This window comes from Lygodium microphyllum, chromosome 22 (genome assembly GCF_053477565.2).
Source record: "Lygodium microphyllum isolate KBCC chromosome 22, Lygodium_microphyllum_v1.1.10, whole genome shotgun sequence".
In the NCBI taxonomy this organism is placed as follows: Eukaryota; Viridiplantae; Streptophyta; class Polypodiopsida; order Schizaeales; family Lygodiaceae; genus Lygodium; species Lygodium microphyllum.
Window position 1 is genome coordinate 9669829 of NC_141156.1, and position 26454 is coordinate 9696282.

At 40.2% G+C, this 26454-nt stretch overlaps 1 protein-coding gene across 8 annotated transcripts in view; it reads left to right on the forward strand.

Moving 5' to 3' along the window:
• The window catches only part of LOC148016883 (LisH and RanBPM domains containing protein), a 75781-nt gene extending 49591 nt beyond the window's left edge, over window positions 1-26190 (forward strand). For all 8 annotated transcript variants that reach the window (XM_087663179.1, XM_087663186.1, XM_087663182.1 and 5 more), the window contains 2 exons: window positions 25585-25741; window positions 25831-26190. In XM_087663179.1, coding sequence (XP_087519305.1) covers window positions 25585-25741; window positions 25831-25952 — 279 coding nt within the window. In that variant the 3' untranslated portion in view covers window positions 25953-26190. The remainder of the gene's footprint in view (window positions 1-25584; window positions 25742-25830) is intronic.
• The last annotated feature ends 264 nt before the right edge of the window (window positions 26191-26454 follow it).

The following is a 26454-nucleotide window of genomic DNA, read 5'->3' on the forward strand; positions in this document are numbered from 1 at the left end:
CTTGCTATAAGATTTGCCTTTTTGCTGTGATCTGCCCCTAGTATGCAAAGCGCTAGAAGACTTATTGGATGCATTGCTCTGTCGATTCATTTCTTTTATGAGTAGAGCACTCTCTACATACAAAAGGATCACATTAGAATTGCTCATAGCAGTCCTGAATGTATTCCAACTCTTTGGTAAGGTGCAAAGCAAGAAAGTAGCCTTAAATTCCTCATCAATCATGAACTTCAAGGCAACCAGCTGGCTGAAAATGGAGTTAAACTCACTCAAGTGAGTAGACATTGCTGTACCCTCTTTCATACGCAAATCCATAAGCTTTTTCAGCCAATACACTTTGCTTGTAGCACTCTTCTATGCATACAGTTCTTCCTGTCGAGTCCATATAGCATATGCAGAATCCAAGCCTTCAATGTTAAACAACAAGGCATTAGAAATCGATAGCTTGATGGTTGAGTGCGCAAGCTCATTTAACTCATCCCAATCGTCCTGTTTCATATCTGCAGGCTTTGCCCCTTGTGTTTTGATCGGCTTTGCCTGCTTCTTTTGCAACAGGATATTGTAGCACTGTTTTTGCCAAACTGCAAAGTTATGTGCTCCTTCGAGCTTCTTTATGTGCATCAAATCATTGCTGTCATTGCTGCCAGCCATGATTCTCAGCCCAAATGTGACCAAAAACAGCAAATGCAGGCCCAAATTGTCACACAAGTGACGAAGGTACAAACAAGTGACGAAGGTACAAACAAGTACCAACCAGCAATAAATGACCACGTAGAAGCACAGATTTCAGATCTGTAATTAAATTTTCAGAAGCACCAAACCATGTGCTACAGCATTCCACAATTGATTACAATTGTTCCAAGGGCATATGCATCACATTACATGAGAAATCCCAAATTTTAGCTGCAATTTCTGTTGTACATGTACCCATGGGCAGAAAATTTGACACGAACGGTCAAAAGCCCCAAAATTTTTGTGCTCAAAGCATCAACCACACATCTACATTTTCTTTGTTATGCATAGAACATGCCAATTTTGCCAAAATAAAGTAATTTCAGCAAAACCCCCAAATTTTACGGAGTGTTGATGTCCAAATTGTATGGAATTGAACCTGCATGTACATAAAATGACCAAATGCTGCACAAATTTTGCCCAAACTGCAAAAAACCCCAAATTGCACGGGGTCCAATGTGCATCAATGTTGAGAAATTGGGTAAATTTCAGCCCAATTTGTGCATGTACATGAAACTATCCAAATGTCGGGGACAAAATGTCACAAATTCCTGCAATTTCTGAGACAAATAACACTGTTGCATCTTGCTTGCATAAAATTTGGACAAATCCCCAAATTTTCCAAGTCATGAGTGCACTAATTTCAGTGAAATTGAAAGAATTTCACTAAAATGTGAAAAGTCCCAAAATTCCAAGCAAATGTGTACCAACTTTGCAATTTCTAAGTCAGATTGTTCAATTTTGTGTTAAGATCCCCAAATTTGGGAAAAGCCCTAAATTTTGGGCCTAAATTTGCCCAAAATCTTGACTGTGCCTGTACGCACGAACACTCGTAAGTGGGCAAAGGGCTTGTTTGTAGGGAACCTTCGAAAAAATTAAAAAATTTTGCAAAGGAAAATTATGAATCTGTTGCCGTTGACCAGACATAGTCTTCGTGACCTGTTACCTTGCAGAAAAGGTGCCACCTGATGCCACGGGAGCTGTTGCTTGTCAGTCGCCTGCTGTTGGAAGTTGCCGGCAGTCAGTTATTGACCTGTCACGCACTTGAAAGCTGTTGCCTGGTTCACGCCTGCTTGCTAGGTCAGGAAACGATCTATCATCTGTCTAGAGATGACGTTTTTACCCTACGCATGCATCTTGGAACTGTTGCTTGACAAAAAACGTGACCTATTGACTTGCACGAACTCTGGGAGGTACGAACGTCTCAACTGCAGCTCCGATACCAGTTTGTGGTGACGGGTTAGGCATGAAGATGGAGATAGTTGTTGCGCGCAACGAGAGACAGAGCGAGTGAGAGAGAGCAGAGCAGAGAGAGTACATGTTTGTAGGTACAATGACGAGTGTATACCTTTAGGTTTTTAGATAGATATATATGTGTAAGTACAAGTGCATAGGGTGTGTTCACACCTGAGCATATTTAAGGGCGCGAGGGCCTTTATTTTCAATACTTGCAACCTGATTGTGACTTGCAACCTTCAGCTCTAATACGAGTTTGTGGTGTTTGATGAGTAGTGGAGGTTCAATGTTAGGCAATGGCGATGAATGAGAGAGAGAGAGAGAGAGAGAGAGAGAGAGAGAGAGAGAGAGAGAGAGAGAGAGAGAGAGAGATCGGGAGGATTTGCATTCCTGGCATTTGGCAATTGCCTCTGGGTCCTTGCCATGATTGGTGTAACCTTTTTAGTATACTAGTCCGGGGATTTCCCACACGGTCGCCTACGGCCCTCGTGTCTCTTGTACTCGTGTAATCATGTAATCTTGTACTTTTTTTCGTAATTAATACAATTACCTTTTACGAAAAAAAAAAGAGAGAGAGAGAGTGTGTGTGTGTGAGTGAGTGAGCAACAGTAGTAGAGAGTGATTCATGATGTGTGGGCATGAAAAGATGTACCAATCTTTAGGTTTTTGATAGTTATATGTGTAGGACTAAAGTACTAAGGGTGTGTTCACACCCGAGCACGTATAAAAGGCATGGTGGCCCTTTATTCTCAACATTATTAACCCCTAGAGTGGTGTTACTTAATTAATCAATGCCTAGTCTCCAATGTTACTACTAACATTAGTAGCCAATAAATTGGTCTAGGTCCAAATCTGATACTGGGTACCACCTACCATCTATTAAGCATACCTTATTATAACTTTTGCATGTGGCATCAACTGATATCTCAAGGTCCGAGGTCCCACACTGTGAAATAATTAACTTGCACCTAACATGTGCAACTCACATTACACATTTGATCAACTTTTCATCGAATGCTAAGCAAAGCAATAAAATTTCACTTCTTTGTCTTATATGTAGTAGTGATGATGAAAATATCTTGTATGTTTGCTCTGTTGGTAATGTATTCTTGGTTGCCATGGATAATGGCATGTCATGAAATTGGTTTTTGGAGCATCATTCCATGTCACTCTATAAGAGGGGTTCACTACTTATGTATTGGAAGACGAGGATGTGTTCGTCTAGATAATATCTATGCATATGGCATTGTTGGTATAGGGAATGTACATTTGCCATTGCCAAATGGATCTTCTTTTGTGTTGTGGGATGTATGGTATATTCTAGACTTCACTAAGAGAGTTTGATTAGTACATGACTATTGATGATTGTGTTTAAAGGGTGATCTTTGGAAATCATGCAGAGAAAATTTGCAAAGGCTCTCTTGTTGTTGCCAAAGGATCTAAATCTAGTATTTTGTATTCTTTATATGTTTTACAGGTTAAACACCATGTTATAGTTGTTATCAAATAGCCATCAGTTTCTTTATGATATCCCCTTTTGGGGCACACATCAGTTATTGGAATGAAAGTTTTATGCTGTTTGAATTTTCTTGTGTGTTTGAACTCTTTTGATCTTGGTTTTCGTAAGCATTGCTTTTTTGGTAAGCAAACAAAATTGTTGTATAAGAGAGGCAATCATTCTAGAAGATCAAAGTGCTTGGATTTAATTCATAGTGTCTTGTTTAGGCTCGTGCCCACACTTTCATTAGGTGAAGCTTTGTATTTTGTCACTCCCATAGATGATGTTACTAGGAAGGTTTCAGCTTATTCTTTTCGTGAGAAGAGTGATATGCTAGATGCATTTCAAAAGTTCTAGGCATTTGTAGAGAATTTGTCAAGCAAAAAGCTTAGGTGCTTAAGAATTGACAATGGTGGTGAATATGCTTCTCATGCCTTTACACACTTGCGTGCAAGCCCTAGTATGAAGAGAGAGTTGACAACTCCTAAGAATCTTGCTCAAAATGGTGCTTTTGCTTATATTGTGATTTTTGAAGAGTTTGTTTTACTTTCTCATAAACAACATCCATGCTCTCCACATACTTATCAGCCTTAGAGATCTTATCCTTAGGTTGCAACATGAGTGAAATCTTTTTACCACCTTCCACAATCTCAAATGGATCTTTGCCAATAGAGCTATGCATTATACTCAATTAAAGGCAAGTTCTATTCCCATCGAGTCTACTTTGATATATAACATCTCAAAAGATCCAAGACTTTGGAGTTGGCCTCTTTTGACTCTCTATCTATTTGCAGATGGATGGAAAAAGAGAATTTCAACGTAGTCCCTATATTCTTGTACAAACCCTTCCAAAACAAACTAATCATATGCAAATTACTGTCACTGATTGGCATGCCATAATACATAGATATATGCTGCATAAACATTCTTGCCATATGACTAGGTTTGATTTTCTTCCAAAAAGGGATAAAATTGTACAAAGGCATATGTGTTACGTATAGTCATCTCCTACTTGTAAGCCTTAGTCAGAGTTGGGAGAGGACATTAGGTGCTTTGGCATTGTGATTATCTATCATTTTATGTATTTTACACACTTAAGATGGAGGTGATACTAGTGCATTTCGCTTTTATTACAGTGTCCATTTTGGTTAATTGGGCGAGTTGACCTGGATACCCACATTTCGGGCTTGGCTAGTTTGTATACCAATTGTGGCATCAATTTGCCTATTTGTAGGGAGTTTGTCCCCTTACTCTTATCATTCATTAGATCCATTAGATCAACCAGCCCTCCTTATTCTTCTCTCATCCTCCTACTTATGTTTGGCATCCACATTGATGCTTAGTGCTATGTGTTGGTGTTGGCTGTTGCAGCCTTGTATCATTTAGTTTCCATTGCTGCACCTGTTCCTGATTGTGTAGCAACCCTCTCATAGGTCCTATCCTATTCCCCCATTCTCTCCTTTGTTGGTGGTTTCTTTGTATCCCCCATACCTTTTAAAGGGGAATGATATCAATGATGCAATTGTGTATTCATTGGCCTTGTGTGTTTTAGAGGGGGATTCCTAGAATTGCGAGAAAATTCCTTAGGAATTATAGTCTACTTTGAGCCTTTTCTTCATGTGGCGGTCTTTTCCCTTCATCATTGAGCCACCATCACATGCTGCTTGGATACTCATACCATGGCACTTGGTCCTTGTTCTTCTTCTTTGGCAAGTTATGGCACCTTTGATAGCTCCTCACACTATTGTCTCTTAGATGGATTAGAGGCTTGGCTCACCTGTTTTCGATTTGAGTTTTCTAGAGCTCTTTGTGTCTGCTATCTTTTCTGCTACATACTCTCATAACAATGTGCATGTTTGCTAAATATTCAAATGATAGTTTAAATGCTATCATTACCAATAGGTGTCCTCGAAAGATCAAACATGATGTATATAACTATATTTTTCCAAGGTCTATTAGGAATAGACAAAGATGCAACGGATTAGGAATCTTTTGTGTATTGAACTTCACTTTGTAACATATTGTGCATTACAAAGGAAGTTTTCAACATTATACCTCAAAACTAACCAAACAATAAAAAGCGCTCAACTTCCTTAATAATAGTATCAATACCTCTATGTCTTGCATAAGAGGAGCATGACTTTCAACCATCAACTTCGTTCTTACTTGCTTTGTGATACATAACTGCATCATGGGAAAACCATCCTTACTATGTGATGTTCATGCCTTTGGCCATGACACAATTGATCATACACATTAACAAAGTCCTTATCAATAGAATAATGCACTTTCATGGCATCCAAATTTGAATGATATGCCATAAATCAAACTATTGAAATATGTAGTTGTCTAGAAAGTGCATGCGCTACCACATTTTTCTTCCCCTCAATATGCATAATTTGAAAATGAAACATGGATAGGAAGCTTGCTCATCTCACATGCTTCTCAGTATCTTGATGTCTATTGATCAGTCTACATAATAAAATCAGCCCCTAAAACATTAAGTTGAATGTGAGTCATGGTGATAGACAACCCTAGGCAGTGAGGGACATTGACAGAAGTTGTGGTGGATTGGTAATAGTGGGTGCTTGGGATAGGTCTTGGTCAGAGACATTGAATAGCCCCTTGGAATGACTTTTGGTGTCATGGGGGTTAAAGTATTAAATCATTAATGTCTTGGGCTAGGGTTGTGGAAGTTTCAATACTTTCATATTCAAAGAGGTTAGGAATTTGTAATTGTGGCTAGATTGTAGCCAAAGGGTTGAGTATTTTTCACTTCATTGAATTAAAAATGTCTAGGAAATCAGTCTAAGGTTGTGGTTGCATGGGATGGTTTTGTGAGATTGTACAGTGGAAGGGAACACACACAAACTAAAGGAACGAAACTGACAGAAGTTGAAAGTACAAGGCTGAAACACTTAGCCCCTAGATACAACACAACGCATTAGTGAGGACATCAAATGGAAGCAAGAAGATGATGGAATGCCGAGGAGGGCTAGTGATGGAATAGGTTGATAGTGGATTGTAGGAGGGGCAGCGAATATATAGCCAATGTAGATCAAACTGGCCGATGTGACTAGGCCAACCGGTGTTAATGCAGCTAGACCTTTCATAAATGCCACCCATACTTGAAATGCTGCAATAAATGCAACTTATTGTAACCGGCCTTCCTCCTCGGATAGGGTGGTAAATAACCTGATTAAGCACTATTTATAGCAATTAACAAATTCACAAAACTGAAATGTACACTTTACCATATAATCTTGGACATTGGACACCTAGTTGGCCCCAAAAGTGGTACCTCTTTTGGTATTTACTTAACTTAATCGAAGAGGAAGTTGATGTACAATGGGGTTCTCTCAATCCCTTTAGGTATTCTAACTCCCCTTGCTGTTCAAAATGATTAGCAAGTCTTCAATCTGATTTGCCCTTTGATTCAAGCAGTCAATTGGCTTTCACCCGCTTTGATGGAGATAGAAAATGCCCTAAATTCATTGATTTGCTGGTCCCTCCACTTGAATTTGGCTAAAAACAGCTTCAGTCCTGTTGGATCCAAGTCTTGGAGCTTTCGATTTTTGGCATGCTTCTCGAGGTTGCTGCTAAACCCTAATTTTTGCTGCAGATTAGGGTTTACAACAAAGAAATCTGAAATTTCTCAGCCTCTGGTGATCTCATTGCTGCAATCTTTGGAGCAAGGTAGTAGAAAGGCCGGGAGATGAGAGAAGATGCTGAGGAGAGAAAATTCAGACTTTCTTCGCAAAGAACTAAAGAAATTCAATCATTTACTGTAGTTGCCCTATCTCAACAGCTTGTAGATGCCAAGAATTGAAGAAAATCAATCATTTACTGCTGCTGCCTTGTCTCAACAGCTTATAGATGCTGTCACCTGCTGTTGATTGGTCTTTTGGTACCCCTAGTTGCCTCAGAAGGTCCTCCAATGGCTGCAAATTAGACCAACGGCATCTCCTCCCTCTCTCTTATAGGATGAATACACTAAAAATGCCTCTCTAGTCTCTAAAGACGTTTTTCAGTCTGCATGGGTATTTTTGACAAGTGACAGCCTTTCCAAATGGTTTTTTTAGCATTATCCATAATTAAATATTAATTTTTAGTCTTTAAATATTGGAAATTAATCTTATCATTATTTCAATGCCCTGAAAAATAATCTAATTGGCTAATAATTAAATTGTCTAGGCAACTTCCATTCCCGAGTGTCTTTGTGCCATCTTTGACCATCAGATTGGCATTAGGTATGGTTAAACACCACTTCTCTAGTGTCACCAACAGGCACTTATGGCCAAATGAATGACCTAGGGCAATAACTAGCACCAAATACTACCAAGTATGTGTGCGGCATAACTTATAGCAACGTTTGCCTTTGACATCCCATGATTTGCTCGGGACTTGGGCTTGTAAATTTACTCTAAACCCAGTTACACCTCACATGTGTAACATTTACTTAACCATGTGGTTAAAAATTAATCCATATGTTAAGTGAGGTTTCGAAAATACATGTCCTCGTGACACTTGCTCCCATGACAATGTTCACCTTCCTTGTGGCCACAAATGCTTGCTTGCAATGCAAGGAAAATAGGCTGCCCGGTGTGGAGCACAAGAGTGGACCTCCATCTATAGTGTTTGGGAGAGATGAATCAATAGACAAATACACTATCAGAGATGCTAATGTCCGATAACTCAGAATGAGGCTTACAGGTAGGAGATGACCATGGAAGATACACGACTACTAACACCTCTTCTCAGGTCTTGGTGTGGTAGAAGGTCAAAGGAGATGGAATGGATTTATGTGTGGTAGCAAAAGTGCCATTGTTGATGTAGTCTATCAGTGAGGAATGCTAGCTAGGGAGCAAGTTCCCCTCTCTAGATGAAAGCTTGTTCCAATGGGAAGCTAGCATATAGGCCAATGGGAGTGAAGAGGCCTCTTGAGCCAAGCTTTAAACCCAATTGAGAGACAATAGCAACCAGTTATTGAAGGTGCGATAATGTGCTAGAAAAGAGTAATAGGGACCAATGGTAATGGAATGGGCATGCAAGCGACAAGAAATGATGGCTCAATGATGAAGGAAAGAGGCCTCTGCATGAAAGAAAGACCCAATGAAGACTAGAATCCTTGAAGAAGCTCCTTACGATCTTGGGAATCCCCTCTAAAACAAGAAGAACCAAGGAATCCACAACCTTGTCTTCGAGATCATTTCCCTTTGAAATGGATAGGGGGATGAGGGAACCACTAGAGTGTGAAGATATGCTAGGGTTTGCATTGAGAAAACACAGAATGCATAAACACGACTAAAACACAATAACTCACACAATAATGGGAAAACACAAAACATAAAAATACAAACATAAATAGATAAGAAAGAGAACTCTAAAGTGAATCAATCATTGCTGTTATATTTGTTAGAAGATAGGTGAGTTCATGGCTGAGTCTATGCATGCCAAAGAGGGCTTGGCATATTCTAGAAAATTTGGCATTTTTTATTTTTCATTTTGATAGTGTTTATGGCATTTATTGCTGGCCGACCTGACATCATTATGGCATTATTTTTGCCTATTTATTCAGACTTCTCCTCCACAATCATTATGGATCATCTGCCATTCATCATCTGATAGGTTCTAGTGGAGGGAGAGGAGTAGGTGCTAGTGTCTTCACAGTTAGGTGACTCAAATTGGTTCTATACTATGTCATATCTTGGTTTCCCGAGCATCTCTTTGCTTTTGAGTTCTTTGTGCAGTATTCTTTTCTTTTGTAGTGTTTCTCTCTCTCTTTCCTTTGTCTCTCGGATTCAGCAGTCTATTACAACAGTTTTTTCCACACTTCCATCACTATATCTACTTCTGACATGGTATCAGATTGGAGGATCATTGTTTGTGCTGCTGTTTTACACTGTTTCCAGTCTGAGATTTGACTTTTCGTCTATTGCTTGGACTTGTTCTTGTTGCTATGAGTGATTTATAGCCGGGGTGACCATTCTCTGCTAATTTTCGGCCTGTTCTTCTACTATTTTCTTAGCATTTTGCAGATATGTATTTAGAGACTTTAGGGCTGTTTCAAGGCTGGGGACCTATTTTTGACCCTTACTTTTCTGCATTTTGGGGATAGTAGGCTATGGCAACCTGTTTTCTTGCAGATCGATTGTATTTAATGCAGCTACTGTTTGCGTTTTATTGATCAGCATTTGCGTTTTGCTCTTTTATTTTTTGTGTAGGGCTGGGTGACAAGTTTCAAGCCAATTTTTGGTTGTGTTTGGTTCGTATTTTCCTCTTGTGATACACTGCTCAGCTTTAGAGAGGGTTAATGTCCATCCAGTTGTTGTGTTCTCATCACTACACTCTAGTTATTGTTGATTTTTTCTCTATGTGCTTTCTTTATTGCTTTGTACTCGTGCAATCCTTGTGAGTCTATGTTTTTGGCATACATAGAATGTGGAAGTGTTGAAACTTTCCATAAACCTTAGTTGAAGCCTCAAGACACTAAATGATTTAATTCTCTAACTCCTTGGACTTTGAAAGTCACTCCCAAGGGGCAATCCAATGTCTTTGGACTAGATTTGCTCGAGGTACCCATTGGCACTTGTCCACTACAACTTTTGCCAATGTCCCCTGTTGCCTAAGCTAGGGTTTGTCGCCTTGACTCACATTCAACTTAATCTCATATGTGCATAACTTAATTATCCCAAGAGCAATAAGTTAAAAGTCCACGAATCCATCACATTGCAATTGAGGGTGATTGTAGTCATAGTGACCTACCAAGACTACAAAGGTGATGAGGAATTACCCTTGGGAGCCCAAGTATTTTAATTATTTGAGGGCTTGTTTGTATCTTCTCTTTCTTTTTTAAAGTCCCGAACTTTGTTTAAGGGAGTGCATGTGAAGGGCGAGTGGAAGTGCCTAGGTAGTGTGCGCTGCAAAGAAGGTGTATTCAACAATAGAGTGTGGAGACTCGAGATGGGTGTGTACCAGTGTAGCACACACAAAGAATAAAATAATATATTTAAACTTAGGGTATGGTACACTTGTACCCGGAAGGGTGTGTTCACATCTACAAGTAAATATATATACGAGAGTAGCAAAAGGGCCTTTACATCCAACTCCCACTAGCCAAATGCAATGCTCATGTTGAGCCTTTGCAAGACCTTTAGTGAGAACATCTGCAGGGTTATCTTGTGTTTTGATCTTAGTTAGTGTGACTAGACCATCGTCTAGAACTTGTCTAATAAAGTGATACCGCACATCAATATGTTTGGTATGTGCATGAAACATGGCATTCTTTTCCAGGCATACAACACTTTGGCTATCACATCCAAGTACAAGTGTTTTGGTGGGCCACCTAAAATCCTTGACCAAATGACCAAGCCAAACAACTTCTTTCGAAGCTTTGGTGGCTGAAATATATTCAGCCTTAGTGGTAGAAAGTGCTACTATTTTTTGTAATCTAGAGCACCAAGATATGGCCCCACCAATTAAGGTAAATATGTACCCGCTCGTAGACTTGTGAGTATCCAAGTCACTTGCCATGTCTGCATCACAATATCCCTGCAGATCTAATGTACCCTTTCCATAGCACATACATTTTCTTTGTGTGCCTTTAAGGTATCGAAAGATGCATTTCATTGCTTCCCAATGTGCTTTGCCACCAAGATTTGACATAAATCAGCTCACAACTCCCATTGCATGAGCAATGTTAGGTTTAGTGGCAACCATAGCATACATGAAGGACCCACAAGCTGAAGCTTAAGGAACACCCTTCATAGAGCTGGCTGCCTTATCATCTTTTGGGCAATTTGCTTTGCTAAGCTTAAGGTATGGTGGTAAAGGAACACCAAGTGGCGTAGCATTTGCCATAGAAAAACAATAAAGTACTTTACTGATGTACTTTTTCTCTGAGAGAAATAAGAGCTGTTGCTCTCTATTTCTCATCATAGGCATGCCCAAAATGTGTTTAGTTGCACGCAAGTCCTTCATGGAAAAGGCTGAATTCAGCTGTCTTTTCGGTGTATTAACCTGGCTTTTATGCTTACTAGTAACAATAAGCATATCATCCGCATAAAGCACAAGTATTATAAGGCTTTCATCATCAGCCTTCTTTATATATAAGCAGTGATCTACATTGCCACTTTTAAACCCATGTGAGAGCATGAAGGCATGAAAATTTTTATACCAATGTTTGGGAGCTTGTTTTAAACCATACAAGCTTCTATTAAGCTTATACACCAAATGCTTCTTTCTTGGCATAACAAAAGCCCTATGGCTATTTCATGTACAACTCTTTTTCTAAATCACCATGTAGGAATGCAGTTCTAACATCCATCTGATCAAGTTCAAGATCCATAGATGCTATGATAGCAAACAATTCTCGAAGAATGGTCATTTTGACAATAGGTGAAAAGATTTCCTGAGAGTCAATCCCCTCTTTTTGTGTATAACCCTTAGCTACAAGCTTGGCTTTGTATTTGGGTTTGCCATTCACACACTTGATTTTATAGACCCATTTGTTAGGAACAACTTTCCTATCTTTGGGCAATGGAACCAAATCCCAAGCATCATTCTGATACAAAGATTTCATTTCTTCTTGCATAGCTATCTCTCACTTTTTCTCTAACTCACATGATAATGTCTCTTTATATGTGAGAGGTTCACTCTCATCTGTGAGTAAAATGCAGTCCAAAGAGAGATCAAACCTCTGTATAGGTCGCATGACATGTGTAGACCTTCTCACCCAATGATCTCTTTTATCAAACAATGGATCTACATCCAAAGGAATGTCAATGACCTCATTATTTGGCTGCTGAACTGCATTTTCAGGTTGCTATAATACATTTTCAGGCTGCTGTAATTCATTTTCAGTATATTGATTTTGTTGCCCAAGCTGATTTTTAGCATTTCTTTGCTGCCCATTGTCATCTGGCTCAATAATGATACAATGATTTTCAAAACCAGCATCAAATGGAGCTGAAATTTCAGTGGGCTGATAGCAATCCAAGTGGTTGATCATATTGAATTATTGCTTTCTTTTTGTCTAATTCACTAGATGTGGCATTTTCAACAGCTTTGACTCATTAAATACCACGTCTCGACTGCGTAGTACCTTTTTCATGCTTGGAACCCAAACTCTATAACCCATTTCACCTTATCTCCATAACCCTTGAAGATGCCTTTGTGGGATTTCATGTCAAGTTGGTTCTACTATCAAGAGGTACATGTATATAGCAATCACAGTCAAAGACCCTTAAGTGGTCATATGAAGCAGGTTTACTATACCAAACCACTTCAGGGATGTCACTTTGAAGTGCATAATGTGGAGATCGGTTGCACATATGCTCCACAGTTTTAAGTGCCTCTCCCCAAAACGATTGTGGAAGATTATCTGTGGACAGCATGCACCGAATCTTCTCACATAAAGTGCGTCTAATTTGCTCAGCCACACCATTAGATGATGGATTATAAGGAGCTGTAAGCTTCTGTTTAATCCCATTGACATCGCAAAACTAATTAAATTCTTTAGCTACACACTCACTTCCATTGTTTGTTCTTATGTATTTTAATTTTAAATCCTTTTGAGTACTAACAAATGCATAAAACCTTTTAAAGCCGTCCAATGCCTTGCTTTTCTACTTAAGCAAGTAAATCCTTAGCTTTTTAGAAGTGTCATCAATAAAAGACACAAAATAACGAAAACCATTGAGTTTTTACTAGCATGGTACATACATCAGAATAGAATAAATTCAAAATACATGCCTTTCTAGAGGCTACTCTAAGGCTCCATAAGAGTATAAACTCTTTACATGTTTTCCCAAAACACAGTTATCACAAAAGTCAAGCTTTGAGTTTTTCACGTCAACTATTTCGAGTGAAGAAAGTGCTTCTAAACCCTTTTTGACTCATGTGTCCAAGACACTTATGCCATAACTCCATGTGTGACTACACTTTTGCAACTGCAACAAACTTTGTAGAAAGTGCCTTGCAGTGAAGATAATATGGAGTTCCCTTTTTACTGCCTTTAGTAACTAGCATGGATCCTTTTTGTATCTTTCACATTCCACTACCAAAGGTAGTGAAGTAACTCTTGTTGTCTAACTGCCCAATAGAAAGCAGGCTCTTCTTAATGCCAGGTATATACTAACATCATGAAGAATCAATTCCTGACCATTTTCAAGAGCCAAGTATATGGTGCCTACTCTACAATATCACATATATGGCTATTCCCTAGGTAAACTTTTCCAAGGTTACCTTCTGCGCATAAGAAGAAAAACACTCCAAAGATGGAGTCACATGAAATGAAGCACCATCGTCAATAATCTACGTGTTGGAGCTCGAGGTGGAGCTGAGAGTGAACGTGACGGATAACACACACACACAGAGTAGAGGGAGCAGTGAGTAGAAAGGAGAGTGAGCATGACACCTTTCTTGTTCGGTAAAAAGACTAGTGTACCTCTTTAGGTTTTAGATAGATATGTAAGAAAGCACAAATGTGCTAAGGGTGTGTTCTGTCAAGAAACACGGATCTAGAGCTAGTTGGCTATGGTGGACGCAAATCATAGAACCAATACGTGATAGAGAGAAGAGATTGTAACTCAAGTAAATTAGGTTCCAAGATAGATTAGCTTGAACTCATAAACACAATCTTGAGTGACTCAAACTGAAAGTACCATTTCTTAAAATGAGTGTTAACAAGTACATGCCTTTATAGCTTTTGGATAGTACCACTGTATCTCACTGTGCTTATGGGATTTTGTCATCTCTTCCTAGAGCGTACATCATATGTCTATCTTCCATACAAAGCCACTTATGGGCAAGCCTCTATGGGCATACATATCAGGTATCATGTACTATTCTCAACACCCCCCCTCAAATGGTGAGTCTCTATCCTTGCTGGCTTCCCTCTCCCCCCGCACATGATGACATGGCCCGGGAGAGTAGCTCTTTGGCAGCCTAGTCAAGCCAAAGCCTAGTTAAGTTAAGACTTGAAACTTTACATCTTTGGTAAGGGCTTTTACATCCACTATGGGAAATGTTACTTTTTGTTGTTAGGCAGTGGAAACAATGTCTTTATCTTCTTTTTGGTGGCTGTCTTTGACCTTTGCTCTAGTATTCATTCTTTGCTGGTCTTCATGATATTCTTTCTTTTCTTGTCTTACTAGATCTTTTTGGACTTCTTTGTTTTCATGCTCTTATCTTTGTCTTGTTCTTCATTCTTGAAGCTCTTTGCTTCTTTGATAAGATACTTGGGATACATAGATTTTGGAATTCCATTTGGTTTTGTGAGATCATTACATAGCTTTGGGCATACATGTGACTTTGGCTCATGGCTTGCCAATACATTGGCATTGGATTTTCTTCCGAAATCAAACATCTTCTCTTTGAAACACGGGAAGGTCTTACCGATTGGAAGTCTTGCTTGAAATTCAAGAAATTTATAGAGAACTAAAGTTTGCAGAGAAGAAGCAAGTAAATCCTAAGGGGCATGCCAATCCATTGAATTATGGAGATGTTGCAAAGAAGACATGTAACACAGAAATGTGCCCTAATCCTGGGCACTTCCACCTTCCTGGACTGCTGAGCCTTGGGAGCCACAACCCGAAGCATCCCGTTCTTCATGTCGGCCTTGATGCCTTCCAAGAACAGTGTCCTTAATTATGCAGCCTCAGCTGCCATCTCTTCCCTACAACGGTCTTTTCTCTCCTCGTCCAGGTCCAGTTTCCTCTTGAATTCTCTCTCTTTCTTGTCTAGCTCGTGGTCATAAACCTGGTTCAAACTCACTAGACTCTCTTGGCAAAATATGGACGTGCACATGGTGTACCATCTGTCTTGCATCGCCTGATTTTATCCCTCAGCTGCTCGCTAGACCGCTTCCTGGGCAGCGCGATTTACAACATGCTGAGCTAAATTTTGCTGAGACATGATCTCCATTGCTGCTTGATGTGCCTTCTCTTGCACTTGTTGCCATTGCTTGGCCTAAGCTTTCTTCATAGCCATTTTTGCTTCTTGATGTGCCTAAAAATCCTCTTTAGCAGCTTGGATAGCCTCATGGTGCTTATTGAAGGCTTGGTCGATTTTCCCTTGTTGTGCATCATCTTGTGCAAGTGCAGGGGGCTGGCCTGGTTGTTGATGCTGGCCTATTGCTTTCTTTGCTTTCACATGTTTTGCAGAGAGCCACAAATCAATGGTTTCATGATCTGTTAAATTTGTAAATCGAGGCACAATGAGTTTTGAACTGACAAGCAATAGGCCTCAGATTTACAAAAGCATAGGAGAGTCCAGTGGTAAAAAAGACCTCGCCTACACTAATTTTGTATGGTCCAAACATGTAGTAATCTTTTCCTTCCTGTGAGGCCTTATTGTGAGACATGGCCGCTACACGCAAGAAGGCAGGAGAGGTACAAGGTATAGTGTTGAGAAGAGAAGAAGAAGAAGCCAAGCACAAACAAGAAAAGCTGTAAAGACGCTAGAACTAGCTTGCCATGGCTCTGATACCATGTCAAGAAATGCGGATCTAGAGCTAGTTGGCTATGGTGGACGCAAATCATAGAACTGATACATGATAGAGAGAAGAGATTGTAACTCAAGTGAATTGGGTTCCAAGATAGATTAGCTTGGACTCATAAACACAACCTTGAGCGACACTCAAACTGAAAGTACCATTTCTTAAAATGAGTGTCAACAAGTACATGCCTTTATAGCTTTTGGATAGTACCATGGTATCTCACTGTGCTTATGGGATTCTGTCATCTCTTCCTAGAGCACACATCATATGTCTATTTGCCATACAAAGCTACTTATTGACAATCCTCTATGGACATACATATTGGGCATCGTTTACTATTCTCAACATGTTCACACCCGAGCACATATAAAAGGCACGATGGCCCTTTATTCCCAACAACCTCCCACCTAACGGCAATGTGCCTCAAGAGGAGAAAAGAATCAACTAAGTCTAGGTATGTACAAAGTTGAAATACATATGTCTATCCAACTCCCATCATCTATCGGCAATGAGCAAACCGCTCTGTTGGAAGGTCCTTTATGAGAAGATCTGTAGGATTATCATATGTATGCACTTTGATAAGCTCAATGCTCTTGCTGTCAAGTACATCTCTAATGAAGTGATACTTCACTTGTATGTGCTTTGTCTTTACATGAAAGACGTGATTCCATGCTAGGATGATAGCACTTTGACTATCACAATGGAGAACAGGTAACTTTGTAATGCCAAGCTCTCCCACCAGACGTGAAAGCCATAAAGCCTCCTTATATGCCTCAGTGGCAGCCACATACTCTACCTCTGTAGTAGACAATGCAACACACTTTTGTAGCTTAGAGATCCAAGAGATTGCTCCTCATGTGAAGGTAAACACATACCCAGAAGTGGACTTTTTGCAGTCCGCATGACCAACATAGTTTGCATCCGTAAAGCCAACAACATATGCCTTCTGCTTTTCAAAGCAGATGCACAAATCCTTTGTGTCTTTGAGGTATCTCATAATACCTTTCACTGCTTCCCAATGCTTTTTACGAGGGTTGCCATGTATCTGCTAACCACTCCCACTGCAAAGGCAATGTTAGGACGTGTAGCAACCATAGTATACATCAAACTGCCAATAGTTGAAGCATATAGTATCTTGGTCATTTCAGCCTTCTCATCATCAGATGTAGGGCTGTCCTCTATACTAAGTTTCACATATGGAGGCAATGGAACCCCGATTGTTTTTCCCCACTCCATATTGAAACGCTACAAAACCTTGGAGATATACTCATGCTGAGATAGATAGAGTAATCCTTTTGACCTATCTTTGAGTATTCGCATGCCAAGAATGTGATTTGCATCATCGAGCTCCTTCATGTCAAAGATGCCATGAAGACTTTGCTTCAGTGAGTCCAAGGTATGAGTATTCCTGCCAGCAATCAGCATGTCATCAATATACATAATCAAGATAATCAGGTTGCCATTTGCTGCCTTCTTGGTGTACAAGCAGTGATCCACTTGACTTCTATGAAAACCTTGAGAGTGCATAAATGTATCAAACTTATGATACCATTCTCTTGGTGCTTGTTTCAGCCCATACAAACTCCTTTTGAGTTTACATACCATCTTTTCTTTCCCTTTTGCCACAAACCCTTCAGGTTGCTGCATATATATGTCTTCATTCAGATCTCCATGTAAGGATGCAGTCTTTACATCCGTCTGTATGAGCTCCATGTCTTTAGCTGCAACCAAGCCCAAAATGGTTCTCAATGTAGTCATCTTGACTACAGGAGAGAAGATCTCATCAAAGTCAACTCCATGTTCCTACTTGTACCCCTTCGCAACCAATCTTTCTTTGTACTTTGGCGAGGAACCAAAAGTGACCTTCATCTTGTAAACCCATTTGCATAGAAGGGTTTTCTGCCCTTTAGGCAACTACACCAAGTCCCAAGTGCCATTTTTCTCAAGAGATTCCATCTTTGACAACATGGCTTTATACCATTTCTTGTTGACCTATCTGTCCATTGCTTCCTTGAAGCAAGATGGTTCACCATAGTCTGTCAACATGACATAATCAGCCAAATTTTTTGCACCAGGAACGAATCTATGAGGTTGTCTAGTAGCCCTAGACGATCTCCTAACCCAATGATCATTGTTTGCTGGCTGTCGAGCTTATAAATTTCCATTTTCAGCTTGCTGTCCTGGCATTTCAGCCTGCAAATCAGCATTAACAGCTTGCTGTCCTCGTTGTTCCTGCACATCCAGTGGGTCATCATTATGGGCAACGAGTGGCTGATCATTTCCAGCATCATTTTCTGCATTTGCAGGTTTATTTACACAGGTATTTGCTGCTGTACAGCGGGCACATTTTACTGTCCAAAAGGTATTTCTTCTCGGAAGACAACCGTACGGACCTCCTCAGTCTTGTTGGGCTATTTATGCATGTGATCTTCTTGGAAGATAACATCATTGCTGCGTACTAATTTTCTTTTCTTGGGATTCCATAATCTATATCCCATTTCACCTTCATTACCATATCCTAGGAAAATACATTTATAGGACTTTGGCTCAAGTTTGCTGCGTTTTTCCTTACGTATGTGCACAAATGCTTCGCAACCAAACACTTTCAAGTGTGCATACGAAGGTGACTTACCCGACCACGCTTGTTGGGGAATTCCCCCCTCCCAAAGACTTGTTTGGTGACTGATTAATCAAATGTATAGCTGTCATAATAGCCTCTGCCCAAAAACCATGAGGTAAAGCAGTATGTGACAACATTGTTCGGACCTTGTCTTGAATGGTCTGATTCATACACTCAACACCATTTTGGGACCGATTATGAGGGGCAGTGAGCTCTCTTTTTATCCCTTTGCTGTCACAAAATGCCTAAAAGGCCTTGGACACATATTTCCCACCATTGTCAGAGTGAAGACTTAAGTATCTTATCAGTTTGATTCTCAACTAATGCCAAGAATTTTTGAAACTTGTCAAGCACTTCGTCCTTGCTATGAATAGGATAAGCCCATACCTTCCGTGTAGCATCATTGACAAAGGTGACAATATTTCTTTCCCTCTAAAGATAACCCTGGCATTTGACATACAGTGGAATGTACTAACTCTAGAGAAGAAGGTTTTAGCGAAAGAGACTTCTTATGAGATGTCTGTGCATGTTTACCATAAACACAATGATCACAATGCTCAAAATCAGCACAACGAAGACAAGGCAAGCAACTCAAACGAGAAAGCACTTTCATTCTAGTTTGACTCATGTGTCCCAACCGGCCATGCCACAAAGAAACACTTCGCTGCTCGGTCACGGCAACAACATGGTCACGCATACTAGATACATGGAGAGGATACAAGGTATCACTTTTACAACCTCTGGCAATCACTCTAGATCCCTTACAGATCTTCCATTTCCCATCACTAAAGGTGGTATGAAATCCATCGTCATCTAGCTGCCTTGTGCTAATCAAGCTCTTCTTGAGCTGAGGTACATGCCGTACATGTTGAAGTGTGAAGACAGAATCATGCTGAAACTGCAACTGCACACTGACAATACCTGTAATGTCACATGCATAGTTGTCCCTAAGATGGACAACACCATGTTGACCCCTTGTATAGTCAGAAAACCACTCACGATGAGGGGTGACATGAAAGGAAGCACCTGAATCTAGAATCTTAGTATGCATGTCATCATTCGCATTTGCAAGTAAAGCATGTGTACTAAAGTGTGAAGATACAAAGAGTACGTCGTTTTCACAATCACTGTCATGAGTGACTACATTTACCTCTTCAATTTTGACACTGCTCTTCTTAGGCTGACTCTCTTTCTTCTCTTCCTTGCTATCATCGGTCTTCTTGCCCTTTCCTTTCTCTTTCTTCCATTTGTAGCAGCCATGTTCAAAGTGATCCTTCTTGCCACAATGATGGCATTCAACATCCTTACCACATGATTTACTGCGCCCCTTGCTATCAGATTTGCCTTTCTGCTGTGATTTACCCCTAGTATGCAAAGCACTGGAAGGCTACTTGGATGCATTGTTTTGTTGATTCATTTCTTCCATGAGTAAAGCACTTCTACATCAGCATACAAAAGGATCGCATTAGAATTGCTCATAGTAGTCTTGAATGTATCCCAACTCTTTGGTAGAGTGCAAAGCAAGAATGTAGCCTTAAATTCTTCATCAATCATGAACTTCAAGGCAGCCAGCTGGCTGAAAATGGAGTTAAACTCACTCAAGTGAGTAGACATTGCTGTACCCACTTTCATACACAAGTCCATAAGGTTTTTCAGCCAATAAAATTTGCTTGCGGCATTCTTCTGTGCATACAGTTTCAGTTTAGTCCAAATAGCATAGGTAGAATCCAAACCTTCAATGTTAAACAACAAGGCATCAGAAATTGATAGCTCGATGGTTGAGCTTGCAAGCTTATTTAACTCATCCCAGTCTTCTTGTTCCATATCTCCGGGCTCTGCCCCTTTGGTATTAATCGGCTTTGCCTGCTTCTTTTGCAACAGGATATTGTAGCACTGTTTTTGCCAGACTGCAAAGTTATGTGCTCCTTTAAGCTTCTTAATGTGCATGAGATTAGTGCTGTCATTGTTGCCAGTCATGATGTTCAGTCCAAATGTGACCAAAAAATTCTGTAAATGTAGGCCCAAACTGTCACACAAGTGACGAAGGTACAAACAAGTACCAACCAGCAATAAATAACCACAATGCAGAAATTTCAGATCTGCAAATTAATTTTTAGCACTAAACCTTGTGCTACAACACTCGACAACTGATTACAGCTGTTCCAAGGACAAATACATCACATTACATGAGAAGTCCCAAATTTTAGCTGCAATTTCTGTTGTACATGCACCCACGGGCACAAAATTTGACACGCACGATCAAAAGCCACAAAATTTTTGTGCTCAAAGCGTTAACCATACATTTGCACTATCTATGACATGCATAGAATAGGCCAATTTTGCCAAAATAGAGCAATTTCGCCAAAACCCCGAATTTTTCCAAGTGCTAGGTGTCGAAATTGCATGGAATTAAACCTGCATGTACATGAAATGATCAAATGGCACACAAATTTCGCCCAAACAGTAAAAGCCCCAAATAGCACGGGGTCCAATGTGCATCAATGTTGAGAAATTGGGTAAATTTCAGCCCAATTCTTGCATGTACATGAAAAGCCCTAAATGTCGGAGGCAAAATGTCACAAATTCCTGCAATGTTTGAGACAAATATCAGTGTTGTGTCTTGGTCATATCAAATTTGGACAAATCCCCAAATTTCTCGAGTCTAGTGTGCACAAATTTCAGTGAAATTGAACAAAATTTCACTAAAATGTGAAAAGCCTCAAAATTCCTGAGCAAATGTGCACCGATTTTGCAATTGCCGAGTTAGATTGTTCAGTTCTGCATTAAGGTCCCCAAATTTGGGAAAAGCCCCAAATTTTCTAGGCCAGATTTGCATAGATCTGGAAATTGTGTTTCCACGCATGAACGTCATCAAAAGAAAAAAGGGGTAAAAGAAAATATTTGGGGAAATTTTTTTGATTTAAAAAACAATTGACCGAGGGGGGAGGGGGGTCCGTTGACCGCCGCGTGACTGACGGTTGTTGTCGCCAGCCCGTCACGCAAGCGTGCACCTATCCGTTGGACCTGCCACGCCGTCACGCTCGTCAAACGTGTTGGTTACTCCTGCTTGTCGACTGGTCCTGTTGGCTGTTGGTCACACCTGCCCGTTGACTGCCTGCAACCCGTTGCTTGCAATCCGACCTGGTCGCCTGGTGGTGCTCACTCTGAGCTGAGCCCCCGAGACTCTTGCTCGACTGACTTCCTTTTGCCTCGAGGTTCGATCTCGGGAAGTGTGCACTCTGTGCTTTGATACCAGTTTGTTGGAGTTCGAGGTGGAGCTGAGAGTGAACGTGACGGATAACACACACACAGAGTATAGAGAGTAGTGAGTAGAAAGGAGAGTGAGCACGACACCTTTCTTGTTCGGTAAAAAGACTAGTGTACCTCTTTAGGTTTTAGATAGATATATAAGAAAGTACAAATGTGCTAAGGGTGTGTTCACACCTGAGCACTTATAAAAGGCACGATGGCCCTTTATTCCCAACACCATGATTGTGACAAACCATCACGAGCAAACAACAAGGCATCTATCACTTCCCTTTTAGTGATATACATATGTTCCATTGTCATAGCATGTGGATTTGAAGATACAACAATCAAATCGGCATCTTTATCCTCTTCTATCTCCTCAATAACAACATTAGATATCACATTTGCCTTCTTTGTTTATTTAGGGGTAGAGTTGCCATCCTTCTCATTCTTTTTGCCTTTTGCATTAGCTTACTTCTTGTGTTCTTGCTCCTTTTTAGAGTACATGCAATCGGGCTTTTTATGCCCTTTGCATCCACATTGATAGCAAGTGATATATTGTGGTTTTTCCTTGCTTTTGTTGTGATTTTTGTTTTTATTTGCAGCATTTGATCTCTTTTTAGTTTGTCCTCTTACATTGTAGCTTGATCCATTGTTTTCCCCAATGACACAACCAATGCTTCCCATGAATTTGGCAAAGTCATAAGCAAGAAAATGGCCCTTAGCTTAGGATCAAAAGCTAGCAAGCCTACATCCCGTAACTGACTCAAGATACTAGTGAAAGCATTTAAATGCTCTGAGGTGGGCTTAGACTCATCAAGCTTCAAGTTAGCCAATTTTCGCATGAGATGTACCTGATTGACTAGAGTCGTATTCTCATACGTAGCATTAAGTTTCTCCCAAACTGCAATAGCAATGGTAAGTCCCTTGATATCAATCAATATATTATTTGCGACTTAATTGCAGTAATGGCTTTCTTATTCATTTTAGCCCAATCCTCATTTGACAAAGCAATAGGCTTATGTTCTGCCAAAGCATTATCACAATCCCTCAGAAAAAGTATACCATGCATATGATCTTTCCAAAGATCAAAGCCATTGCCGTTAAATTTACAAATCTCAAAAAGATTCTTTGTGTTAGATGTAGATGCACTACTAGCCATCTTAAGCAATAAAAAACTGCAATAAAATACTGAATACTTTCAGCCAATAGCAAGGTTGCTGAATATAACAGTAAGTATTCAAACTTGAACTTCCAAAAGTGTCCAAGAAGCAGATATTTTGCTGCATTTTCAGTCCCAAGAGCTGATTACAGCATGTACATGAACCAAATCTGATATATATGCATAAATGACGGCTCCCACTTCAATAGTACATCACCGTAACACCAAAATGCAATAAACCAAGTGTTGTATGTACCACTGTTTCATTGCATAATGAGCATCTGGCAATACATGTACCAGGAGAATCTGCCCTTTTACAACATTTGATACATCCCAAGTCTAAATTTCTCCCACTCAGCAGTGAATCCACTGTAATTTCATTGTCAAAGCACAAATCAGCTCAAAATGCATCGTCGATGTGAAAAGCCCCAAAATTTTTGCATTAAATCTGCCCCAATTGCATTAATACATCATCTTGAGTGTCAAAAACGGGCAAATGTTGTAGAAATTTCACAAATTCTGCAAAACCCTCAAATTTGGGGGTTCAATAGTGCACAAATTTTAGTGAAATTGGCTCAGCTGAGCAAAATTTCACTTGTACATGAAAAGCCCAAAATTTCTGGGGCAAATGCGCACAATGTTTGCAATTTCTGGGTCAAATGTCTCTGTTTTGCATGGACATTATCAAATCTGGGAAAAGCCCCAAATTTCCGGGTACAAATCTTCACAAATTTGAGCACTGTGCTTACATGCGTGAACCCCCGTCAATGAGCAGGGGATCTGCTTGCAGGAAATAATTAAAAAATCTGTGGAAAAAGGCTGAAAAGTGTTGAAACAATCAGCTGTTTACCTGTCGTGTGTTGCCAGTCACCTGTTGTATGCTGAAACTGCATTGCTGGTCAGAAATGTGACGCTCGCACCTGCGCCTGCCAGCCGTGATGCCCATTGCCTACTCGCCTACTCGTGACCTGCATCTAGTCAACTGCTGGTAACGTCTGCTTGTTGCTGGTCAAAACTGACCACTGATTGGTCTCAACTGCTTGTTGCCTGCACACAGAAGTGAAGACATGCCTGTCTCCTCACGCATGCACGCAGAGACTGACCTATATAGCCCTCGGGAAGCGCGCACACTCTTGTCGCAGCTCTAATACCAGTTTGAAGGGCAAGCGGAAGTGCCCAGGTAGTGTGCACAGCAAAGAAGGTGTATTCAGCAGTAGAGAGTGTGTGCACACATGATCATGCAATAGGGTCCATTGGAGTGGGGCCCATGCAAGGGTCTTGTGTAATTAGTGGCCTTCTACGATAAGTAGTGAGTCATCCATGCACAAATTGAAGTGGTGAAGAGCAAGATAAGCATGAAACGTTTCAACCTTGAAATGTTTCACTTGGAAATGTCTCACCTTTGGGCAAGTCCCAAGCGAAATGCCAAGTGAAATGGTTGAATAATACATATGAGAGAGTTTTCCTATTCTTAAAAAATGAGTGCCAACTTCCACATTTATACCATGCAAATCCATTCTGTCAAGAAATGATGTCTTTTTTTGGGCACATGAGATCAATAAGGATGGTATACTACATATAGTGTGTAGAACCTCTTAAAAAAGCAAGAAAAAACAGCTTTCTACCATTTAAAAATAATGTCAATGTGTTTCACATTTTAGTCAAACGTTTCACACTTTTCTTATTTCAACACTAGTGAAATGCATTTCATGGTTGCCATGACAAATGACAAACCAAATCTGGAAAGTACAATGGAGAAGAGGCAATCATCATGATACTGATGGTGGAAGGAGAGCTGAGGCTTGCCCCCTAACTCGATTCCCAGGGGGGAGGACCTATACCAAGGTTGGCGTGCAAATGCTAGAGCGTTAGTCGATTGACCCCTTTCGTGAGGAGGTCAAGTGTGGTTCTATTCGAATGGGACAAACTGGAGCCAAATAGTCCCCAACTCAACGTGCTCTGTGGAGAAGTGCAAGTGCACCCCTACATACCTCATTGTGGGGATACAATTGGGCTTCCAGCAATATGTTATGGTACCATTGTTGATAAAGATGGGGCTAGGGGAGTCAAGAGGGAAATGCATCTCGATGAAGAGGGATCTAAGGTAAAGGGACCAACTGGTGGCATCATAGAGAGCTCTACACTTGGCCTTTGTGGAAGAAACTACAACAGTGGATTGCTACGGCTGGACCAAGAAAGTGGAGAAGTGTTGGTTCTAATGGGTTGGAAACTGAACTGACACCATTTGGGAAATATTGAACAACCAATGATAAGGTGTACATTTGCTGTGACACAAAAATACCGTCTGAATGCAAGACAACTTCCATGCCCATAGAAGTAAAACACCCAACTGAGGTCAGCCATTTTAAAGGTAGAAGAGAGTTGTGCCTTAATCGGTTGAATTCTTGAGGAATGGGAACCTGTAATATGAGATCATCCAAATAGATTACAATGTATCAGCAGTTTATCATTCAATGGAGCTTAATTGAACCTGGGCTAGTTTCTGGACTCGTGTGGTACTGGATCTTGAGTCTCTGAGATTTTAAGTTGTAATCTACTGGAGAATAATTTTCCTTTCCATTTCCTTGCAGCATGCATTTCTGGAGGAGTTGGAGCGCACAGTAGCATTATTGGCTTTTGAGGACACTTCAACCTGTCCAGTGGGTGAGCTCTTGGATATGTCTCATCGACAGAAGACAGCAAGTGAATTGAATGCTGCTATTCTTACAAGCCAGAGTCATGAAAAAGGTTATCATGAGATCTAACTAACCTGTTTATTGTTGATCCTTCATGTTTTTGTTAGTTGCTTCAGGTTGATACTTTTTTATTGAATGCAGATCCAAAGCTTCCAAACCTATTGAAAATGCTCATCTGGGCCCAAAAGGAGCTTGATGAGAAAGCCCTATATCCTCATATAACTGACTTTGTAAATGCAACACTTGAGGACAATGCAGGCTAAGAAGTTTTAAAGCCATGTAAAGAGGACTGTTGCTATGCATTTCCTGTTGCTTATGGGTGTGGTGATTCCTAGGGTTACAAAATGTGGATATACTCAGCAGGATGATACTTTATTTCTATATAGTTCATTTAATGGGAATATAGAAATTATGAGCAGAACAAAAGATTGACTTGGAATAAATGTGTCATTGAGTTTGGGGAATTGTAGACAATTTAAGTTAATGCAAACTTGAGCCGAATTCTCTAGAGTTGCATTTGGGTGGGTGGGATTCTGAGCGTAACAGACCTTTAGAAGAAAACCTAGTGAATTGACTTGACCATTAAAAAACTGGATTGTGCAATTCCTTGAGGGCGTTCTTTGTTTTTTTGCTTTTTGCCTAGTGTGGTACATTCGATTGAAGATCTTACCAGCCTCAAATGTATACTGAGGCTAGACAAAAGTTTTAATTGATGCTACCCATAATTTAGTATGTAAATTAAGTCTAATCTACATATGAAGCCAC